This window comes from Dipodomys spectabilis, unplaced genomic scaffold, assembly GCF_019054845.1.
Source record: "Dipodomys spectabilis isolate Male_0828 unplaced genomic scaffold, ASM1905484v1 ptg000286l, whole genome shotgun sequence".
In the NCBI taxonomy this organism is placed as follows: domain Eukaryota; kingdom Metazoa; phylum Chordata; class Mammalia; order Rodentia; family Heteromyidae; genus Dipodomys; species Dipodomys spectabilis.
The window spans coordinates 288,143-312,435 of NW_024870963.1; the positions used below are offsets into that span (position 1 = coordinate 288,143).

General features: G+C 41.0%; 1 protein-coding gene across 2 annotated transcripts; it reads right to left on the reverse strand.

The window, feature by feature from the left end:
- Positions 1-516: 516 nt before the first annotated feature.
- Positions 517-23,894, reverse strand: Ttc5 (tetratricopeptide repeat domain 5). 2 transcript variants are annotated; one of them, XM_042701101.1, is made up of 10 exons: positions 23,823-23,894; positions 17,384-17,516; positions 14,187-14,398; positions 13,709-13,859; positions 12,709-12,800; positions 10,486-10,542; positions 9,101-9,247; positions 8,448-8,662; positions 4,231-4,375; positions 517-1,112 (listed from the first exon to the last, which is right to left on the reverse strand). In XM_042701101.1, exons 1-10 carry the CDS (start codon positions 23,868-23,870, stop codon positions 993-995), a joined length of 1,320 nt encoding a protein of 439 aa, XP_042557035.1. In that variant the 5' UTR covers positions 23,871-23,894; the 3' UTR covers positions 517-992. The 2 variants fall into 2 exon arrangements, with proteins under 2 accessions (XP_042557035.1, XP_042557036.1); XM_042701102.1 differs by lacking the exon at positions 17,384-17,516 and having other exon boundaries at positions 23,823-23,887.
- Between the last annotated feature and the right edge of the window lie 399 nt (positions 23,895-24,293).

Sequence of the window (24,293 nt, forward strand, 5' to 3'; positions counted from 1 at the left end):
GATACTGGTTTGAAGGCAGCATAGGCAGAAAAATCTGTGAGACTCTTATCTCCAACTAACCAACAAATATCCTAAAGTACAGGTATGGTATCAAGTGTCAAGAGTGCCAGCCTTGAGCAAAAATGGAAGAGCACCCAGGCACTGATTTCAAGCCCCGCTATTCACACACACACACACACACACACACACACACAGTCTCCAGACACCGATTTCAAGCCCCGCTACTCACACACACACACACACACACACACACACACACACACTGATTTCAAGCCCCGCTATTCAACACACACACAGAGTCTCCAGAGGGAATTTCTGGAGCCAGGGACTGTATGTATGCCAGATTTTAACTGAGAAATAAATAAACTTTTTTTAAAGAATACAAAAGTATTCTTAACCAAAAAGGGGGGGGGGGGGGGCGGGGAAGGGAGAGAGAAACTACTCCAATTCACTGAAGAGATCCTGAAACCAAGAATCCAAGTCTATAGAGAGTAAAGCAGACCGAACTATAGAGCCTTTTTTTGTCCAAACAACTTTAATTCTGTTCTAACTCCAAAGAGGTTAGAATCTTAAAAATGAAAAATTGGTCATAAAACCATTTAAATATCAAGCCTCCACCCTTAACAATAAATACTTAACTGATATATACACGTACATTAAGACTTGGGAAGAAGACAAAAACAGAAATTGGGGATTCTGTCCCATGGCAAGATCTCAAACTTCTACCGAATCTGTGCTCCCTTCTTAAAACAGAGAGCAGAGACAGCACAGACCTATCAGAGAAAGTGCAGCTCTGGCAGAGCTAGAACATGATGAGAGAAAGAAAAGACACAGGTATCTCACAGGGCAGAGGAGAGAGAGCCCCACACAACACACAACCCTCCTCTCCCCTAGCCCAGATGCGTCATTGGTGGATGTTGCTGGTCCAGCAGCTGAGTGCTTCAAGGTTGACTCCTGCCTCCATTCTCTTCTCCACATGCATGTCAGGAAGATCATTCACACTTTGGTCTTGAGGCCACTGTAGCAGCAGCCTGGCTATTGGAGCCCTGAGGCTTTCCATTCACCACCAACAGGAGGGGCGTCTCCACACGAATGCTGGAAAAGGAGTAGTCCTATGAAAGACACATATACCAAGGTTTATCAGAAGGTCCTAGGTACAGAATTATACCAACTGCAACTTTCTCCCCTGCTCTCCCCTTACCTCCATCTGACATTAGAGGAAACTGAACTGACAAAGACTGAGTTTTCAGTTCTCACAAAGAAAACCCAGGGCTGTTAGGGTACTAACAGTGCAACTACAAAAATGAGAGAAAAGCCAAGTGCCGGTGGTTCATAACTGTAATTCTAGCTACTGAGCAGGCTGACATATGAGGATTGCACTACTAAGCCAGCCCATGAAGGGATGTTTTTAAGACTCATATCTACGATTAACTCCAAAAAATCCAGAAATAGAGCTATGGTTCAAGTGATAGAGTGCTAGCTAGCACTGAACAGAAAAGCTCAGGAACAGTGCCCAGGCCCTGAATTCAAGCCAGAGGACGGGGAGAAAAATTAAAAAGGGACAGGTCTGTGACTCAAGAAAAGCAAGCACCCCTCATAGATCTACCCTTCCCCACAATACCTACTGATATATAATTAAAAATAGATGCCACACAACCAGAACTAGAGGATACTGTGGACAAATGTAGACCCGGTGATTTAAAGGCCTAAATTCATTTGCTAAACATAAATTTAAAGTTAACTCTCCTTTTTACAGCAAGAGAAGGAAACAGACTCTGTAATGGCATGTCGATGTTTTCTTCATAATAAGGAAGACACCCACTCACTTTACTAGTCCAAACACCTAAGTTGTAAAACAGGTTACTAAAAGATCTTCACCCAAAACATACTGTTCCAATGACAATGACAGGAAAACAAATGATTGCCAAAAATTAATTTTAGCTGAGTGCCAGTGGCTCATGCCTATAATCCTAGCTTCTCAGAAGGCTGGGACCTGAAGATCTTGGTTCAAAACCAGCCCAGGCAACAAAGCTCATGTAATTCTTATCTCCAATTAACCAGTAAAATGCCAAAATGGAGCTCTGACTCAAGTGGTGAAGTGCCATCCTTGAGGGACAGCACTCAGGCCTTAAGGGACCATGCCCAAGTCCTTAGTTCAAGCCCCAGTATTGGCACCAATAATAATAATAATAATAGATCTGGGCACAGGTGGCTTGATTACAGTTCAAAGCAGCCCCATGATAAGAGTCCATGAGACTCATCTCCAATTAACTACTTAAAAGCCCAAAGTAGGGGCTGGGAAGGTGGCTCAGTGGTAGAGCGCTTGCCTTGCATGCCTGAGGCCCTGGGTTCGATTCCTCAGCACCACATAAGCAAAAAGAAAAAGGCCGGAAGTGGTGCTGTAACTCAAGTGGTAGAGTGCTAGCCCTGAGCTGAAGAGCTGAGGGACAGCGCCCAGACCCAGAGTTCAGGCCCCACGACCGGACCCCCCCCAAAAAAAAAGCCCAAAGTAGAGCTGTAACTCAAATGCAGACAGTCAGCCTTCAGCACAAATGCTCAGGGACAACACCCAGGCCCTGGGTTCAAGTCCCAATACTGGAAAATAATAATAATAAAAAACTTATCGAGTCCTAAGTGATAGAATATTGACAAGTGAGAAAAATGGCAATCTATAAATGAAAGATAATAAACATATAATATTAAGCCTCCAAAAATGCTAAAGAAGCCGGCACCAATGGCTCACACCTGTAGTCCTAGCTACCCAGGAGGCTGAGATCTCAGGATCATGATTCAAAGCAAGCCTGTGCAGAAAAGCTGTGAGACTCTTACCTCCAATAAACCACCAGAAAACCACAAGTGGTACTGTGGCTCAAGTGGCAGAGCGCTAGCCTTAAACTGAAGAGCTGAGGGACAGTGCCCAGGCCCAGAGTTCAAGCCTCACGACTGACCATTGCAACAATGAGATGTACAAGTTGTTATGTCAAAAAACGAACTTTACAACTTTGGTTGGGGGGGAGGGTTCGGGGGTACGGGAAGGGATGGGAAAGGGAAACAAAGGAGGAGGCAACAATGCTTGATAAGAAATGTTCTCATTATCTTGCCCATGTAATTGTAACCTCTCTATGGTATTTTCACAATTAAAAAAAAAAAGAAAAAATGCTGAATAAATTACTGATGCTATATTTTTCATGCAAAATCAGTAATGTTTTTTGTTTTGTTCTGGGGTGTTTTTGCCAATCCTGGACTTGAACTTAAGGCCTAGATGCTGTCCCTGAGCCTCTTTGTGCTCAAGACTAGTGCTCTACCACTTGAGCCACAGTGCTACTTCCAGCTTTTTCTGAGTAGTTTACTGGAGATAAGAATCTCACAGCTGGATGCTAATAGCTCATACCTGTGATCCTAGCTACTCAGGAGGCTAAGATCTGAGGATCACAGTTCAAAGCCATCCAGCAGGAAAGTCTGTGAGACTCTCATTTCCAATAAACTACTTAGAAAAGGCTGGAGGTTATGCTGTGGCTCAAGTGATAGAACACTACTAGCCTTGAACAGAAGAGGCTCGGGGATAGTACTTAGGTCCTGAGTCCAGGCCCCAGGATTGGCAAAAAAAAAAAGTCTCACAGATAATTTAAAAGAATGCAAAACATGTAAAAACATGGGAAATGTTCACAAATACTTAAATATTTTAATGATTTAATATACATGTATGTACACATATTTTTGAAAAAGCAAGACTCGTAGGGTACATTACATACCAAAGAATTCACAGTAGTAAAAGCTAAGTGATATTATTCCAGTCTAATTTTTTTTGCCTACTAGTCATTTCCTTTTATAGTAAATTGTATCAACATCCATCTATATATATTCACACTAAAGTATACAAGCATCATACACGAACACTTACATGTATCAATTACTCTTCTGCCTTTTTTTAAAGGCAGATAAGCTTAAGCCAGGCACTGGTGGCTCACTCCTACAATCCTCATCAGGAAGCTGAGATCTGAGAACTGCAGTTCAAAGCCAGTCCAGGCAGTAAAGTCCATGAGATTTTTGTCTCCAATGAACCACCAAAAAGCTGGAAGGAGGAGGGGGAGGGGGGCTGTGTCTCAAGTGACAGAGCATTGGACTTGAGCAAAAATAGCTAAGGGATAGCAAGCACCCAGACCCTAAATTCAAATCCCAGTACCACAAAAAAAAAAAAAATCTTAGTTCCACTAGCCATTACTCACTCACCTTTCCCTTATGCTGAATTCGATGAAGCCGAAGGCTGGGCTCAGGAATGGCAACAGAGTCCCCAATGAGCACTCCCCAGCTCTGTACCATATTATACACCATCACTGCATAGCATGGTCCATCAGAATCTACTACGCCAAATGTGCTGCGTTAAAGTAAGGTAGACAGAGAGAGAGGAAAGATATGTGGATAGGAACAAACACAAACAGAGGCCTAAAAACATGGCAAAATAAACATGCTTTTTCAGTCACTTAGACAATCCACAACAGGTACCATCATTTATTTTATATATATACATATACATATATATATATATATATATATATATATATATATATATATATATATATGAGTCCTCATTTGTCTTAGGTATATCTTTAGAAACTTGGCTCAATAATCTGTCACTCAGCTAAAAACTTAGGACACAAGCACTCTGTGGCTGTCTCACAAAAAAAAAAATTTCATTTGAATTATACTGTAGGTGGAAACAGTATTACTGGCTTAACCAAACCCTCAAATCATCACTGTAAATTTAGCTTCCATAAACTTTCACTGAATTTTACAATAGGATGCCAATCCAACTATGAATGACCTACAATCTAGCAGAAGACAACAGAACCATCCCTTGGGCTGAAATACAGATCAGGCAGAGTGCTAGCTTTACATATGCCAAGTCAAGAGTTTGATCCCCAGCACTGCAAGAAGAAAATTAGTTAATATCACTAACAGTCCTGTGGGATGGTTACTCAAACAGCTTTTTCTTCTTTGTGCTGAATTCAGTGAAATCCTCTAAGTGGATATTTTTTTTAATTTTGTACTAGAGTCTCAAATCAGGGTCTCATGCTTGCTAGGCAGACATTCTACCACCAGAGCCACACCTCTAGTCCTCAAAGTGAATCTTAAAGGATGAAAAATTAACTATGTTACCTGGGTATGGTGCCACCAGCCTATAATCCCAACATACTAGAGACTGAAATAGAATATCTAGAGTTTGAGGTCACTCTACTGCACACAATGATTTCATGGTCAGCTTGTTCTACTTAGTAAAACACTGTCAAACAAGGGGCCATGTGTCCATGGTTCATGCCTATAATCCTAGCTACTCAGGAGGCTGAGATCTTAGGACTGTGGTTTGAAGTCAACCCAGCCAGGAAGGTCCCTGAGACTTTTATCACTAATTAACCACTAGAAAAGGCCAGAAATGGAGCTGTGGCTAATTGGTAAAGTGCTAGCCTTGAGCAAAAGCTCAGGGATTGTACCAGGCCCTACACCAGAAAAAAAAAAAAATAGTGTAAAACTACTAAGATCAGTAGTTTAGTAGAATACTGAACTATTTAGAGGAAAGCACATGGATTTCTGAACTTACTCTGAAATGCAAGAGTAAGACAGATTGGGATGGAGGTTGTGGCTCAAGTGGTAGCATGGCATAAGATCAAATCCTAATACAACTGGGACAAACTAATTATAATGTTAATAACAGAATATAGGTAACTGAGTACCTATAAACAAAAGTAAGACACATCAATAAGTAGATGGGACAAACTAATTATAATGTTAATAACAGAATATAGGTAACTGAGTACCTATAAACAAATGAAAAAAAAGAATTTAGATTACATAGGTATATGCCAAAATTCTAAGAATATTCAAATTCTTGGAATAAAATGTTGAATAATGATTAATTATTCAAGAAGCTGTAGGATTAGGCAAACCACAGATATCAAAACAGTTCCATGGTGGGAACAAAAGGCACATTCAGGAAGGTGACAGAAGATAATGGAGAAAAGCAGGGCACAAGCCCATGACAGACGTTGCATGCTAAGCTAAACCACAGAGTATCAGTAAAAATAGGAATAGGAAGTGACAATGGTCAGAAGAGCATCTGATTTCTCTTAGAATATTAAGGAAAAACCAAAGTCAGGAAGATATTTTTGGAGAAGTAAGAGACTAAGCAAGATAATAGGGACAGAAAAATGGGGACGAAAAGCAAACTACCTACCTAATCTGGTGACTGCTCCAGTGCAGGAAAATGGAAAAGACTAGAACAATTTCCAGAAGTCTTAGCTTTGTAACTCAATAGAGAGATGGTAATATTCACTGACAGAGAATCCAGAAAGGAGTAGCAGGTTTTGATATATAGAAATTAGATTAATCATTTTGAACATAGAAATCTTTGAGAATCCAGAGGTAGTTATATATGTAGAGCAATCTACAATCTAGAATATGAGACACAGTGAGCATAGATGAGGCAGCAAAAGTCCTGGATTTACAGGACATCACCAAACAAGATGAGCTACAAATGCAATTGTGAGGAATTAAAGCCATGCCATTCCCTGGCACACCTGAATTCCTAGAAAATACTACGATTAAGCATAATATTCTCCTAGAGAATCTAGTCCAAGCACCAAAGCTTTCTACACACTGTAGAAAATTAACAGGAGGGCTGGGAAGGTGGCTCAGTGGTAGAGCGCTTGCCTTGCATGCCAGAGGCCCTGGGTTCGATTCCTCAGCACCACATAAGCAAAAAGAAAAAAGCCAGAAGTGGCGCTGTCGCTCAAGTGGTAGAGCACTAGCCTTGAGCTGAAGAGCTGAGGGACAGCGCCCAGGCCCAGAGTTCAGGCCCCATGACCGGACCCAAAAAAAAAAAAAGAAAGAAAGAAAAGAAAAGAAAATTAACGGGAGAACAAAAAAAGAGTTCTCGGGACCTAATATTCTGAAGTTGGGCAGAAAAAGAAAAAAACAAGAGTGGTAAAATATTTATTTGTTCTCAAGATTTTCTAAAACCTATACTTGTTTATATTCCTCTTTGGCTCTTAGAGTCTGCTTTAGTTAACTAACCTTTTAGTTAAACCTATACTTGTCTATATTCCTCTTTGGCACTTACAGTCTGATTTAGTAACTAACCTTTTAGTTAAGCCTATACTTGTCTACATTCCTCTTTGGCTCTTAAAGTCTGCTTTAGTTAACTAACCTTTTAGTTAAATAACCTTTTCTCAATTTTCTTCTTGCTTTTCAAATCACCAAATACAAGGACCTCTAGACAACTGTGAGAGAATTCTCAGGAATAGAATGAGAACTATGTGTAAATTGAAGGAAGCAGAAAGGATGTGAAAGGCAAGAGTCAGAATGTCACAGAGCCATTGTGTAACAGAAGCCACTGGATTAGATGTCTCAAAAAAAGAACCTAGAAAATAGACCACTTCAGAAGAAAACAGAAAGATAAAATCAATCAACCTAGAACTCAGAAATTAAGTAAGTGAAGGATCAAGGACTGATTAGAGTTAACTAAATCCTAATTTTTCACTTAAAACGCTTCTAAGTATATTTTCTTAATTTATTCCTCTGATAGAGTGTAAGCACTCTTCACTTGGGTTCTTGAATTTCTTTTTCTTTTTTCCTCACTCTATATTGAACAGCTTCTGAGATAATTCTTCAATCTGGCAATCAGGCTTTAAATTCTACCTCAAAACTTACTTTCCAGAACTACTTAAAGCATACCGAAGTACAATCGGGGCTAAATAAGTACACTTTCAACTCTTGGTTATCAAAATTTTAAGGGGCAAGAGAAGTTTAGAATCTCTACAGAGATCTTACAAAACCATGTCCTGAACTAGATATGTTGCTCAGTAGTAGAGCACTTGCCTGGCATGTACAAAGCCCTGGATGGTCTGTCTCTAGCACCACAGGAAAAAAAAAAAAACGAAAAAGAGAAACTTCCTAGCCAGGCATTGCGTACTTGTGTACTATAATCCCAACACTTCAGAGGCAGTAAAATAGTGTATTCAAAGTTAGCCTGGATTATATAGCAAGTTCAAGACAAGCCTGAACTATATAGCAAGACCCTGCCTTAAATAAGCCAACACACTGGTAGTTCACACCTACAATTCTAGCTACTCAGGAGGCTGAGAGCTGAGGATCATAGTTCAAAGCTAACCTGGGTAGAAAAGAGTTGGTGAGACTCATCTTCAATTAATCAGAAAAAAAGCTGGAAAAGAAACTATAATTCAAGTGGTAGAGTGTCAGCCTTGAGCGAAATGCTAAGTGACAGTGCTCAGGCCCTGAATTCACACCCCAGTACAGCTATTCATGGAACAGTCACAGAAAAGAATCCGATGTCACTAATCTGTGACCACTGTGTCCTCAACTGTCAGAGAAAGGCCAGGAAGTGAGAGGAATTAGTTCAGAAGGGAAAAATCAAAAAGTTAAGAGAAACTCACAAGGGGACTTTCTCCTCTGTAGTTAGACTAAATACCACCTTTCCTAGGACCACAACACCACTGTTCACACCAGGCTTCAGCGCACTCAACGACTGGAGCTCCAGTGCCACCTTCTGCCCAGAGGCTGACTGATAGCGTCCATCACCACAAGGGCCTAGTTGGGCTGGGTGCAAGTTTCCCAGCATGCTCTGCAGCTTTTTGGTCTTTATCTTTCCCTGCAAAGGAAACAGAAATAGGTAAAACACTTAAAACTAGGGTTCACCTAGGGAGTCCAGTCCTTCCCTCCTACCTAACCATTTCAGTGGTGTTATTCCCTACCAACAAAGCCTATTCTTTTGCCTTTAGTGCCAGCCTTGGGTTTTTAACTCAGAGCCTTGGATACTGTCCCTTGGCTTTTTCACTCAAGGATGTCACTGTATCACCTGAGCCACAGCTCCAGTTCTGGATTTTTTTTCAAGTGTTGGAAATAAGAGTCTCACAGACTTTTCTTCCCTGGGCTGGCTTTGAACTATAAAGCTCAGATCTCAGCCTCCTGAGTATCTAAGCTTATAGGAATGAGCCACCAGCACCCAGCACCTGGCACATATTCTATTTTTTTTTTAACTGAATCACTTAAGAATGAAAGTAGGTTTCAGCCCTTTATACATCTTTACCTTGCTCTCCAGAAGGCTGGTTAATCTACTTAGGAATTCCAGGAGTTGTTGCTCACGTTGATGGGGCTCTGGCCAGCCAGGGTCCAGTGCTGCAGCCTGAGAGAAGCCCTCCAGTGCCTCCCCATAATTCTCTTCATATTTATGTAACTGCACAAAAGGAACCAAAAGCTCTCAATTATATCCAAACCAGAATGGGCTCAAAATCTAGAGAAATCAAACTGCTTTCTTTCCCTGGTAGCTTCCTGTCCTACTATGAACATCCTTCATCCTGGCCAATGGATAACAGTGCCACAGAGAGAACAAAGAAGCTAATTTCTGATCTCTGAAGTAAAAGATGCATATACTGAATCACTCAACTTTTATATTTATGCTTAACTTCAGAAGTTTTTTGGTTTTTTGGTTTTTTTTGCCGGTCATGGGGCCTAAACTCTGGGCCTGAGCACTGTCCCTCAGCTCTTCAGCTCAAGGCTAGTGCTCTACCACTTGAGCCATAGTGCCACTTCCAGCTTTTTTTTTTCTGCTTATGTGGTGCTGAGGAATCGAACCCAGGGGCTCATGCATGCAAGGCAAGCACTCTACCACTGAGCTACCTTCCCAGCCCAACTTCAGAAGTTTTTGTGTGTATGTGTTTTTTTTTTACTTTGTGTCAGTACTGAGGCTTAAACTCAGGGCCTCACATTCTTGCTTGACTTTTTCACTCAAAGCTATTGTTCTACCACTTGAGCCATAGTCTCAAGGACTTTCCTGCTCAAAATAGCTTTGAACCACAATATTAAGAACTCAGCCTTCTGAGTAGCTCACTCTTTATATTGCCACCAATGCCTGGAAACATCAGAAATTTTCTAAACAATCTTCCCACTCTTTTTAAAAATTTTTTAAATTATTATTATAATATACAGAGGGGTCACAGTTATGTAAGTTAGGTACTTTTTTTTGACAATATCACCCCTTCCCTCGCTCTCTCCTAGTTTGTCCCTCACATTCCCACTTACAAGTTGTATGATTCATTTTCCAGTGAGTATCACTGCTGTATTTGTTCACCCTTTTCCCCTCCATTTCTGTGCCTCCCCTTACACCCCCAAAGACATATAAACAAACAAACAATGAAAAGGAAATAAAACAAAAATAGCAAAAAAGGAAAAAACTTTTTGTTTTCATTTCCTGGAGTTCCTTCCAATAAATATTATTCTGTATGATCAGATGCATGTAGGCATTGTGCCTTTCTGTTCCCCTCATCTTCCCATTCTTGATGTATTCCTTGGCCTCTATCCTTCCCCTCTAAGGATGCCACCAGACATTAGAATCAAACTGAGCAAACCTTTCTGAAAAGGAATATGCATAATCAGTTACCCTTCCAAACTTTGAGGATTTAGATGTCTTCTTACCGTAGCCCTATTCAGATGAAGGTCAGGATTGCTGGAAGCTTTCTTGTCAACCTTCTCCTGTAACGGGATAAAAACATCATCAGTGGACCCCACCTCACTCCTAAGAATAGATGTGCCCAACATGTCCTAGGCCTCCTCATCTCAGAAAAATATGAGGTTATTCCTTTTCAAAATGTTACGTATAGCCATGCACTGGTAGTTCACACCTGTAATCCTAGGTACTCAAGAAGCTGAGATCTGAAGATCAAGATTTGAAGCCTGCTCAGGCAGACAAATCTTATCTCTAATTGATCAGCCAAAGCCAGAAGTAGAAGTGTGGCTTAAGGGACAAAGTGCAAGACTTGAGCAAAATAAGCTAAGTAAGAACACAAGGCCCTGAGTTTAAGCCAAAGTATTGGCATGAAGAAAAAAAGAAGTTACCTAGAACCACAGTTATTCAAGAACTGCTCAGAAGGGGTATGACTCAGTCTCTGAAACCTCAGGGATGTAAAGGTGTTGCATTTGTGTAACTTTAAAATATGGCTATAACTGATTTATACAGCGTTATAAAGATATGAGAAAATACATAAAAGCATTTTGATTTTAAAAAATTAAAGTGACATTTGTGTCCAAAGCAGAAATGATTATCAGTAGAATGCCATGCCTCTTGCCAATGAGTGAAGTTCTATACACAAGTAGAATCCAGGGCCTCCAAATGCCTTCTAAACACACATAGGATGTCAAATGCTACTTCTCTGAAACACACAGAAACCCAAGATGGCATACAAATGTGCTGTGAAGAAACTCATATTTTTTGTTGTTGTTTTTTCAGATTGTATTTATTGTCTGGAACATTGAAAAAGCACAATCAACATGAATTCAAATTGCTTAAATGACCATATGTTTTAAATACAGGTTCAGGAGAAAAAAAATTAAAGAGGTAAAAACAACTATTAGGTGGGTGTCAAACACAAAATCTTACAGAGGAGTACATAATTTTACTGTTCAAAATACAAACACTGGCCATGGTATCTTACAGCCTATAATTTTAGCACCAAGAGGTTCACAAATCAAGATTACATCTCAAAACAACAAAATAGAAAGGAAAGGGGGAAGGGGAAAAGATACAATGCAATCATGCTGTCAATATAAAAACAGACTAAGGGGTTGGGAATGTGGCTTAGTGATAGTGTTTGCCTAGCATGCATGAAGCCCTGGGTTTGATTCCTCAATACTACATAAACAGAAAAAGCCAGAAGTAGCGCTTGCCTCAAGCGGTAGAATGCTAGCTAGTCTTGAGCAAAAGAAGCTCAGGGACAGTGCCCAGGCCCCGAGTTCAAGCCCTAAGAATTGGCAAAAAAAGAAAAAGAAAAACAGACTAGAAAACAAAGCAAGCATGAGCTCCAGTGAATTAACTCCTAAGAAATGCTGCAGAAAGCCAGGTAACAGTGGCTCACGTCTGTAATCCTAACTACTCAGGAGGCTGAGATCTGAAGTTCACAGTACAAAGCCAGCCCTGGCAGAAAAATCTGTGAGAATCTTATCTCCAATAAACCACCAGAAAATGGGCACTGTGGCTCAAGTGGTAGAGCTGAAGAGCTCAAGGACAGCACCCAGGCCCAGAGTTCCAGCCCCATGACTGACCGAAAAAAAAAAAAGAAATGCTTCAGAATAAAATAGGTACGGTTTTATCTTTTAGCCCATGGAGAAATCCAGAGTGACATTACCTAGTAGTTAATTGAAGGACAGCACTTAATTTACACCTTAACTCTTAGTTTTCATTAAAATAAGTATACACAAATTTTTTAGAATTTTTTTCTACTGTATATAATAATGGGTTTCATTATGACATTTTCATATATGTATAAAATGTAGTTCAATACTTAATCCCTCGTCACTCTCTCTTCTCTTTCTCCCTCCTGTTGGTCCACACCCAAACAGTCACATAATAAGCATATTTTAATAGGCTTTTTCCCTATTAATAAAGATGAACCTGTTGATCTAAGCTCTGAGATTTGGTTTTATGTGCGTGTGAGAAATTTAGACTATTCAAGGAGTTATCTGGCACCAATAACCAATAGTTAAGTTCAAGTTATAAAAAGAATGAAATCACCTCTGCAGATGCTCATGGGATGCTAAAATACTGCCCATACTGCTTGCTAAAGGACCACAAGAAAGGCTAAACCATGTTCTTGCTTTTGTTGCTGTTTCTATTTATTGCACCTGGGTATCCAAAGTACTTACTGCTTGGGCATAGGCACTGAGGGCTTGCTGGGAGATCTTAGGGCTCTGGCCAGTATTGAAATAAAGAGAAAGGTATGCATTCCCCAGAATATCTGAAAGAGAAACAGTGGTAGATCCATCATCTCAGAGCCCAAGTCCAAGATATGATCTACTTTTGCAACCTTTGTATGTCTATTTCAAAGACCCCTCATTTAAGCCCTATTATAACCCAAGTTCAGAACCTACTGCCTCCACCTTCCTCATGCTGGGAGTAAACTCAGGATAGAATGATTACACACACTACAATCCCATCATATGGGAGACTTGTTCAAAGCCAGTATGATCTTATCTCAAAAATTTAAAAAGAAGAGCCAAGCATCAGTGGCTCACTCTTATAATCCTAGCTACTCAAGAGACTGAGATCTTAGGATTGTAGTTCAAAGCCAACCCAGGCAAGAGAGTCCATGAGACACTTGTCTCCAAGTAACAAACCAAAAAATGCCAGAAGTAGAGCTCTAGCTCAAGTGGTAGAACATTAGCCTTGAGCAAAAGAACTCAGCAACAGCACCCAGGTCTGAGTTCAAGCCCCAGGACTGGCACAAAAATTAATAAGAATGAAAAGAAAGAGAAATAAAGGAAGAAAAGAAAAAAAAAAAGGTTCCATATCTGACTCAAACCAGAGATGACATGCTATTTGGTATACCCAAAATTCTACTGGGATAGGGAAATAAATTGTCCTCATGGAATTTGGGGAGATGGACACCCCTTTTCCCCCTAGGATATACTTGATCTGACTTTACTGAAAGCCCTGCTCACTTATATGAAAACCAAAGTCTCTTCTCTTGGATCAACAGATCCAGGAGCTTCAATAGAGGATCATTAAAATACCTTTCCACTTCTTTTAAACAAAGATGCCCTCAGAATCAGACTCAATAGATGGGCTTCACCCAGTTCTCATAGATAGCCATGACTGAGAGTCACTATTCTAGAAAGTTATTGAAGGGCTTTGGGGAGCACTCACACCAGGATCGGCCATCAAGGACATCCATCTGCACAGCTAGCTTGGCCTGCCGAACACTGTCCATGACATGGCGAGAATGTTCATCTAAAGATCCAGGTCGTAGTTGGCGAAGAACCATTGACAGGTTCTGCAAGGAGACTTTATTCTTGCACTGTAAATAGAAAAAATACATACTCAACCTTCCTAATTCTACCTTTCTCTTCCAAATCAATTCTATCTCCATTTTTCTCTCATTTTTCATTACAATTCTTGTGGCCATCTGCATCTAAAATGCTTGCATCTACCCCAAACCTGTCCCATCTTCTTTTTCCTTTATGGGTCCCTCATATCTTATTTTCTCATCCACCCTGTCTCCCTTCTGATTTTCTTCTCCAATTTCAGATTCTGTTCTGATCTTTCATTCTTGTCCTAAGAAAGTTCAAAGAACCAAAGGAATCCTTCCCACTGGGATGGTTCATGGGGATAGTGCATGGCTCACATGAGTGAGGGCTCCAGAGAAGCAAGTGTGGGCTGCAGCGACATCCCCTTTCTTCCAGTACACCTCACCCAGCTGGTTCCACGCTTCCACCAGTGCAGGTTCCAGCTTCACAGCCTTTGACAGAAGCTCCTCAGCCTTAGGGCTATAATCATGAATCACATTCAGTGCCTTCCCGGTTAGCATTAAAGCCTGTGCTTTGCCCCGGACAGAACCTAGGAGAAAGGGAAGAAGCACCAAAATTTATTTATTTTTTTATTTTTTATTTTTTTGTCAGTCATGGGCCTTGAACTCTGGGCCTTAGCGCTGTCCCTCATCTCTTCAGCTCAAGGCTAGCGCCTTACCAAAGCAACAAAATTTAAAAACCCAGAAATGTAAAAGAGCAGGGCTGCATGCCAGTTAAAAGGATGGAACATAAGAAAAATCTCAGCAACAAACCATTTACTAAAAGCCTACTATGTTGAGAATATGTTAGGTAATTGGGTAAAAAAAAAAATACTATTGTTCCTTAAGAAGGCTAACAACATGGTAAAGGCAGAACATAAAAAAGGAAAATAAAAATAAAAATGAAAACAAGTATATGGCATACACATAGGGAATTAAATTTTAGAAGTTAAGAAAAGACAAGGCCCTCCAAAAGCCAGTACTGTTGGCTCATACCAGTAATCCTAGCTACTCAGAAGGATGAGATCTGAGGATGGAAGTTCAAAGCTAGTTCAAGCAGAAAAGTCCATGAAATTCTTATCTCTAATTAACGACCAAAAAGCAGGAAGTGAAGGTGTTAGCGAACTGAGTCCCTTCCCATAGCTTAGTCAACTCCTTCTCTTCTCTACAGCTTAGCATGCTCCCTTCCTAGGCAACACTAGGCCTATGCAGTAAAGGCAGTAAATAATCAATTTCCAACCCCCTTTACCTTGGGATGGCACTTCTCTGGATGGCAGCCATAAATCCTAATCCACCATGATGAAGCCTCTGGCCCACATGTTCACACCAGGGTCTCTGCCTCTTACCCCTTCCGGACCATCCTAAACCCCCTAGGTTATATAGGCCGCCCCAGACAATAGCCAGTGCTTCTCACTTCTCCCTTTTGAGAAGGAGTCTTGTCGGCCCACTTTCCGGGCAATAAACCTTTCTTTGTTCTCTGTACCTGGATGTCTGTGTGGTTCTCTGCCAAAGTCTACTTAATCTTAATTTTGCTAACAGAAGGTATGCCTCAAGTGGTAGAGCACCAGCCTTGAACAAAAGAAGGAGAAAGGAAGAGGAAGAAGAGAAGGAGGAAGAAGAGGAGGGGATGAGGGGAGGAGGAGGAGGAGGAGGAAGAAGAAGAAGAAGAAGAGGAGGAGGAGGAGGAGGAGGAGGAAGAAAGCATGAGTAAAAGGCTCTGAGTTTAAGCCCCAGTACCAGCATTAAAAAATCCAAACTAGAGCCGGGTGCCAGTGGCTCACATCTGTAATCCTAGCTACTCAGGAGGCTGAGATCTGAGGATCATGGCTCAAAGCCAGCCAAAGCAGTAAAGTCCATGATACTCTAACCTCCAATAAACCACCAGAAAACCAGAAGTGGCGCTGTGGCTCAAGTGGTAGAGCACTAGACTTGAGCTGAAGAGCTGAGAGACAGGGCCCAGGCCCAGAATTCAAGCCCCACGACCAACCAAAAAAAAACAAAAAAATCCAGACTAGAATATAAATACAAACCAAAAGGCAGAAATGTGTGGCACATGCATGGGAGAATGGAGAATGGGTAATCCACTCTCCCATGGATTGAAATCAAATTACTCAATAAACAAGAAATGAGGATTGAGAAACAAAGAATTAAACTAGGCCTCCTGGTGCACCTTTGTAATCCCAGTACTTCAGAGGTAGAAACAAGTGGATCATAAATTGGAGGTCAGCCTGGGCTACACAGCAAAACTCTGTCCCAAAACTTAAAAAAATACTTTGTTTTAAATGGAGATTTGATTATTGGTTAAGGAGTTAGACATTGGCTAGTCAACCTTAAAAATTCCTTGCAAAAGCTGAGCGCTGGTGGCTCATGTCTGTAATCCTAGCTACTCAGGAGGCTGAGATCTGAGGATCGCGGTTCAAAGCCAGCCCGGGCAGGAGAGACCCTGAGACTCCTATCTCCAATAAACCACCAGAAAACCGGAAGTGGCGCTGTAGCTCAAGTGGTAGAGTGCTGGCCTTGAGCTGAAGAGCTGAGGGACAGCGCCCAGGCCCAGAGTTCAAGCCCCACGACCGACAAAAAAAAAAAAAAAAAGTGTCAATGGACTTTCCTGCCTGGGCTGGCTTTGAACCATGATCTTCAGATCATGAGTAGCTAGGACAAGTTTGCTTTGTTTTATAGTATCTGTACTCCTTGTATTTTTCAAGAGCTATTTTGTAAACAGATGATGTATTTCTCCATTGAAAACACAATAAAAAATAAAAAGCACAATCTTAAAAAAAAAAAGATTATGAGATCTAAGGATCACCAGCATAGGCAGGAAAATCTATGAGACCTTTAGCTTTAATTAATCATACTAAAAGCTAGGAGAACAGCTGTTGTTCCTGTGGTAGAGCACTAGCCCTACAGTAAAAACACTCAGGAACAGCATCAAGGCCCTAAGGTTCAAGACCTAGAACAGGCACACACACACACACAAAAAGTTTATAATACTTGCAGCAGCAAGCATATTCTATTTCATATCATTTGCTACAATCAAGCTTTAGTAAAAGGAGTGAAAGAATATTCTGCATAGGAGCCCTGTTGGAAGCTGACAGTAAAGCTTTAAGGTCATCTTGACCCCTGTGCTAGCTTGAAGGCACATACAAGGAACTGGCTTACTTAAAAAACACCAGGTGCCCAGGATTGCTTTGCTATGTCTGCAGAATTTGTTTTACTTTCTACCAGTTGACCTTGTCTTGTTTTTACTGTACTCTGTTTTTACTGAAATTTTCCTTGTTTTTCTGGACTATTGTAACCTTATGTTACCTCTTGACTTTTAATAGTATATATATTAGGGAAAGTTAAAAATAAACGGTGCTGCAGTCTTGAGCTGCAGACCTCCCAACCCCATCCTTTGTCTTAGTTTCTTTTTCCTCATCCTCGCCCCCCTAAATCAGGATTCCCTTTCGTTGCCGGCAGGCTCTGGCAGAGCCCTAGAGCAACCACAAACAAAGAGAAGAAACTATCATATCAACTAAGGGCAAAGGGCTGCATACCCAGTATTTGTTCCATCTGCTGCACGGTCTTCTCCATCTCCTCCCGAATATCCTGATGCCTTCGCACAGCATCCTCAACACTGTGTGTCTCAAAATAGCAATCTCGAAATGAATAGAGCTGATCTACCAGTTCCTAGAAAGTAGAAGAGTGGTATCATTAAGTGAAGAGCATGTGACAGGAAACAATGCTCATTAGCCATACTCATTCTTGGCCTAGAAATACTGGTTCTCTTACAAGCAGATGGAAAAGTCTACAAATGCCACAGAAGAAAGCAACCAGTGTCCCAGACTATTCTCATGGCACCAAGCTATCTTCCACACCAGTCTCTGAATACAACAATTCTTCTTCCCAGCTCCAACAGGGCTTACTATCTCACTAAGCATTTTACATACTATCTTTAGGAGAAGGGTAACACTTTACAACTGGAGAAAATCCAAGTTAACAAGATCATTATCTGGTTCTAGTCACAGAAAGAACAAAACTTTGAAATTTATCCCAAAAACTGGACTTCCTAAGCCCAGTGGCAGGACAAGAAGGCAAGAAGCTCTAGGTCTGATCTCCACCATAGACAAAAACCTGAAACCAAAAAAAAAAAAAAAGGGTTTCCTGGGCTGGAGGGTGGTCTCAAATGGTGGAGTGTTTGCCTAGCTAGTGCAGAATACTGAGTTCAAATCCTAGTGTCACAAAAGACGATGGACTTCTAACAAGAATAAACTTGTCCACAAGTGTGAGAAAGGCACTGCTTTCCACCATAAACAGATCAACTTAATATTGGCAATGGTGTTTTGTTAAGTCTTCTTTTGGCTCTCTTACATTATTTTCATGTCTATTCTCTTTCCTCTTTCAAATGTTTTGAGTTTGCTGTAATACAAAGGCAAAGGCAAAGCTTTTTAACTATTTTTTCCTGAAGCCAAATAGCAGCAGAAATATACATCCTAACCCCATCATTTTATCAACTATTTCAACAGAACAGCCTAAATCCATCCACCTATCTTTATCCACTAAGACTGTCCTGTACCAGCTCAGCTTCATTACTTGTCTAGACCATTGTTGTAGCACTTTAACAGGCTGTATACTTCCTACTCTGTCCCATGCTATTCACTGTTGTCCAAGTGCCCTGGTAAAATTGTACATTAAATCACAAAGTTTTCCAGTTGCAGAGAGAATAAAATCCAAGTCTTCACCATGGCCTCCCACAACCCACTTTACAACAAACTTCACTCTCACCACTCTTCCTCCTACAGCATCTAGCCACAGAGCCACCATTCAGCATTTCAGATCCATCAAGTTCAATCTCAGCTTGAGGCATTTAGCATGCTTTGCCCTGCTCCTGGACACTGGCTCCTAGACTTCTGCATTATTCATCATCATTCACACCTCAGCTCAAATATCAACTTCTCAGAGAGGTCCTCTAAAACACAAACACTGGCTGGGAATGTGGCTTAGCAGTAGAGTGCTTGCCTAGCATGCATGAAGCCCTGGGTTCGATTCCTCAGCAACACATAAACAGAAAAAGCCAGAAGTAACACCGTAGCTAAAGTGGTAGAGTGCTAGCCTTAAGCAAAAAGAAACTATGGAACAGTGTTCAGGCTCTGAGTTCAAGCCCCAGGACTGGCAAAAAAAAAAAAAAAAAAAAAGAAAAGAAAAAAAAAAACATGAATGGAAGAAATTTTTTTTAAATCTTTTTTCCAGCTCACACTGTTAAATCACACTCTTCACAATACTATCCTTTGAAACTATATGTATGTCTTCTTCATTGTCATCTCTACCACCAGAATAAAAGCTCCATGATGGAATGGTTTTTATTTAGTTTAATTCTGAACCACAGAACAGGGGTTGAGCCATGATTAACCCCCACTGTTTTTTAATTAGGGAAAGAGAGTCAATACTGAAGCTTGAACATAGGACTTTGTGCTGTTATTTTTTTTGTAAAGGTGATGCACAGAGGAGTTACAATTACATAAGGTAATGAGTACATTTCCTTTTGAACAGTGTTACCCGCTCCCCCATTTTCTCCTACACCCTCCTCCCACCTCAAAGTTCATTTCCAACATAGTGTCTTGTGAGTACTGCTGTTGCATTGGTTCACCCTTTGTCCTTTGTCTCACCATTTCTGTGATTCCCCTGCCCATCCCCAAATCAGATAAACGTATAAACAATACAAAGGGTACCAAAATAAAAAAGTGACAAGAGGGGGTAAACAAACCCAGATGCCCCTCCGTGAATGAGGGATCAAGAAATGTGGCATAACTCTGGAAAGTAGTATGGAGGTGCCTCAAAAGAGACTAAACATAGAGCTCACCTACAACCCAGCAATCCCACTCCTGGGCATTTACCCAAATGACCACAAACAAGGCCTTACTAAAGCTCCAGCACAATCATGTTCACTGAAGCATTATTTACCATACCTAAGATATGAAACCAACCCAGATGCTCCTCAGTAGATGAATGGCTCAAGAAGATGTGGCATAAGCCGGGCACTGGTGGCTCACGCCTGTAATCCTAGCTACTCAGGAGGCTGAGATCTGAGAATCACGGTTCAAAGCCAGCCCGGGCAGGAGAGACCGTGAGACTCCTATCTCCAATAAACCACCAGAAAACCGGAAGTGGCGCTGTAGCTCAAGTGGTAGAGCGCTTGCCTTGAGCTGAAGAGCTGAGCGCCCAGACCCAGAGTTCAAGCCCCACGACCGACCAAAAAAAAGAAGATGTGGCATATATACACAATGGAGTTCTATACTTCCACTAGGAAAAATGACATTGCCCCATTCATAAAGAAATGGAAAGACCTAGAAAAATATATACTAAGCAAAGTAAGTCAGGTCCAAAGAAAAGTAGTTTACATGCTTTCCCTCATTTGTAATAACTAGAATATGTCTATGATATTCTTAAAAGGGAATCACAATAGCCCAATTGCTAAGTGCATGGGACCATATATAATGAAGAATATCAAAATCAACTCCAAGTATGGGAAACAAGATGTTCTTATTATGTCATGTATGCAGTTATTTATATTTTTTGTTTTAGTTTTCTGTACCCTTTGTCTTGTATATAAGTTTATCTGATCCATGAAAGGGAAAGGTAATCACAGAAACAGCAGGACAAAAGATGAACTAATGCAACAATAGTACTCACTAGACACTGTTGGGAATGAACTTTACAACTTGCAGGGAGGGGAGTAGGGAAGAGTAAGTGGGAGAGAATGAGGGAGGGGATAACAGCATTTAAAAAGATATGTACTCATTACCTTACTTATATAACTATAAACCCCCTAGTTTATCACTTTTACAATAAAGATATATGTTTTTAAAAAGAAAATAATGTAACAGGGGCTGGGAAGGTGGCTCAGTGGTAGAGCGCTCGCCTTGCATGCCAGAGGCTCTGGGTTCGATTCCCCAGCACCACATAAGCAAAAAGAAAAAAAGCCAGAAGTGGCGCTGTGGCTCAAGTGGTAGAGCGCTAGCCTTGAGCTGAAGAGCTGAGGGACAGCGCCCAGGCCCAGAGTTCAGGCCCCACGACCGGACCCAAAAAAAAAAAAATAATAATAATGTAACAAAATCCACTAAAATTTCATAAATGAAAGGATTAGGAGAAAAGGAGTTAGGAAAGAATACTATATTTGGGGTTTTGGGGGGAGGAGGGGATTGTCTTTCTTTTTTATTTTTTTTATTATCTTTAAGTAGTTGTACAAAGAAGTCTCATCCTACAAAACAGTATATGAGTACAAAGTTTCTGACAACGTTGTCACCCATCTCTCTTAACCCATCCCTTCTCTCACTTTTTTAGGAAAGAATAATATGTTCTTAAGTTGATCAAAGTGCACCTTGTTCACATACATAATTATAACAAAGAAATCCCTTTGTAAAATTAATTTTTCCTAATAATAAAAAATGAAAACAGTGATTCCAATTTAAAAAAAAAAAAGTGGTATATATACACAATGGAATTCTATGCTTCCATCAGGAAGAATGACACCACCTATTTGTAAGGAAATGGAAAGATCTGGAAAGTGAAGTAAGCCAGACCCTTGTACTCCTTTTGTTTTTTGTTTTTTTGGTGTGGTCATGGGGCCTGAACTCTGGGCCTGGACCCTGTCCCTCAGCTCTTCAGCTCAAGGCTAGTGCTCTACCACTTGAGCCACAGCGCCACTTCCAGTTTTTTCTTTTTTGCTTATGTGGTGCTGATGAATCGAACCCACAGCCTCATGCATGCAAGGCAAGCTCTACCACTGAGCCACCTTCCCAGCCCTCCTTCCCCGCCCTACTCATAATTAGGTTTTTTTGCTCAAGGCTGGTGTGCTACCATTGAGCCATATCTTTATTTCTGGCTTTTTGCTGCATAATTGGAGATAAATGTCTCACAGACTTTTCTGCCTAGGCTGTCTTCAACTATAATCCTCAGATCTCAGCTTCCAGAATAGCTAGAATTACAAGTGTGAATCACTGGCACCTGGCCATGGTTGAGTCTTAGTAAATATTCTTATTAGTATGTTACCCCTGACTCTAGAAAATACATCTGTGTCTATTTTAAAATCCTACCCTAAATAAAGAAAACAGACCAGCACCTGTTGCAGAGTGCTTTTCAAATTGTCATGTGTATGTTACGTCTAGGACACAGACTATAGAGGTGCTGGTTTTAGTGGTTTAGCAAAACTCAAAAGTTTTGTAGTTTTTAAAAAATCACCCACATGTCTTTAATATAAATGGTCTGTGAAACACATTTTTGAGAAAAGCACCAGATGTCTTTAATACAAATGGTCTGGAAGTGGTGCTGTGGCTCAAGCGGTAGAGCGAGTGCTTGCCTTGAGCTGAAGAGCACAAGGACAGTGCCCAGGCCCAAAGTTCAAGCCCCACGACCGACCAAAAAAAAAAAAAAAGAAAAGAAAAGAAATGGTCTGTGAAACACATTTTTGAGAAGCAGCCTTTTATAATTGGCTTCTACCTTAAAATATGTGTAACAATGAAATGAAAGTTTACTGCCATTTCCAGGAAAAGCAGCAACATCACTATCCAATCCTTTTCCACGTCTGTATTTCAATTTCATTGCTCCATTTTCCCACCTATTTTCAAGATACCTACAGTATTCTCTTCCACATCACAGGCATCTACCATTTAAAAAAAAAAAAAAACTGTTCTCAGCAAAAATTGAACACAATTTCCTTTTGTCTTCCAATCACTATGACTGAAAATTAGAACTTGAAGAGAGTATAATGGCTTGTTTTAGTTGTTAAAGCAAACAGGCAAAAAATTGCTTGGTCTTACTGTTGGGTCAGGTTTTTTTAGGATTTTTTTTTTTTTTGCTGAACAATTCTCTCTCATAACAATATCAATATACAGGTGGTTAAAATTCAGAGATACATGTAAAAATAGGAAGCAAAAAATCATAATCATGGGCTAGAGGCATGGATCAAATGGTCAAGCGACAATTGTGAGTGGAAAATGCCAAGTGAGAGCAAGAGGCCTTGAGTTCAAGGACCAGTACCCACACACAAAAAATTAAAATTAATAATCACTTCAAACAGCTTCAAGGATGACCCGCTTAACAAATACCTCTTCAGACTTTTGTACACATGCATATGTGTACCTAAGAATTTGAGTCAGTCACGCTAGATGGTAAAATGAAGTTAACCCAAGCCAACCCAAAACAAGACCACACTCTAAAAGTGCCATTCTTTTTACCTTTTCAAAGAACAAAGAAAATCTCAGTTTAAACTGTGTTGCAAGTGCTTAAGTTATAAGCAGATCACAGTTCCAATGTTTAAATTCCAAGATGTCTCAGATCACAAATGTTAATTTTCTGACATCAAAGGAAAATCTTGGGTCATTAAAAGAAAGATAATGAGTAGGCAACTCCTCCCTACCAGGTGCAATGGTCACAAATAGGGGCACCGTGAAGTGTGCTAGGTGGTGTCTGCACCCCTCTCCATGGGTCCCCAAACTGTGGTACTCAAAAAACCCCAAACCACTAACGTGTAAGGGAAGCAACCATTATTGTTGCTCATCTCAACGCAGAAAGATATTAAGGAAACGGCCGCTGACGGGATAAAAACGTGATAATAATTACAGCAGATCTGCCATTCATACACAGGTATGTAGGATCTTTGTTTTGGAGAAATCCAGGTTGGAGTTGCGGGGGGGGGGGGGGGGGGGGGGGCGGGACTTCATGAGAATACACAGGAATAGTTTGGAGCAACAAATCCTCTTCGGCACAAGGCTAAAACTGAGCGCAGCACTGCCAAGAGCAGCACCAGGCCCCCACCCGCTGGCCGCGCCCTAGCCCACCGGGAAGCGGCAGCGGCTGCTCCCCCCGAGTTGTTATAGTAACCGCACCGACACGGGCCGCGCCGGGGTGCGCCACGGAATTCGCAGGTACTGCCTAAGCTTGACCCCCTGCTCCCTCCGGAGACACAAAGTGCATATGGAATCTAACTTGTGGCCTCACCTGCAATTTCTGCAAAAGGTGCTTAGCCTCTTCCTCATCAGCCATCATTCCCCCATCAACAGGGCTTCTCCGCCCCCAACTTTAAAACCACAGAGACTCAGACCCGAGGCCACCACAGAGCCGCAGCGACATCTAAGGCCGCGGAGGCTTAACTGCAACACCTGAAAGCTGTAGCTACACAGCTCAGACATCTCTGCAGGGAGCGGGGGAGCAGAGTGGACAGGAATGAGGTTTCAGCTGAGGGTCTGGCTTGTTAAGCGGGCGTTATACAGCTTGGAGTATTGATTTCATAACTTTATATTCTCGAAGTCAAGTGTCTTCATATTATGATTACATGTATATGCTTGATGAGTGTTTGCCTGTGATGTTTGACATTTTGAAGGGTCTATAGATGATTTTGTCTATGCAGAATTTCTGTATGAATATATTTTATCACTTTGAATGCACTATCTTTATATAGTATGCTTGGGG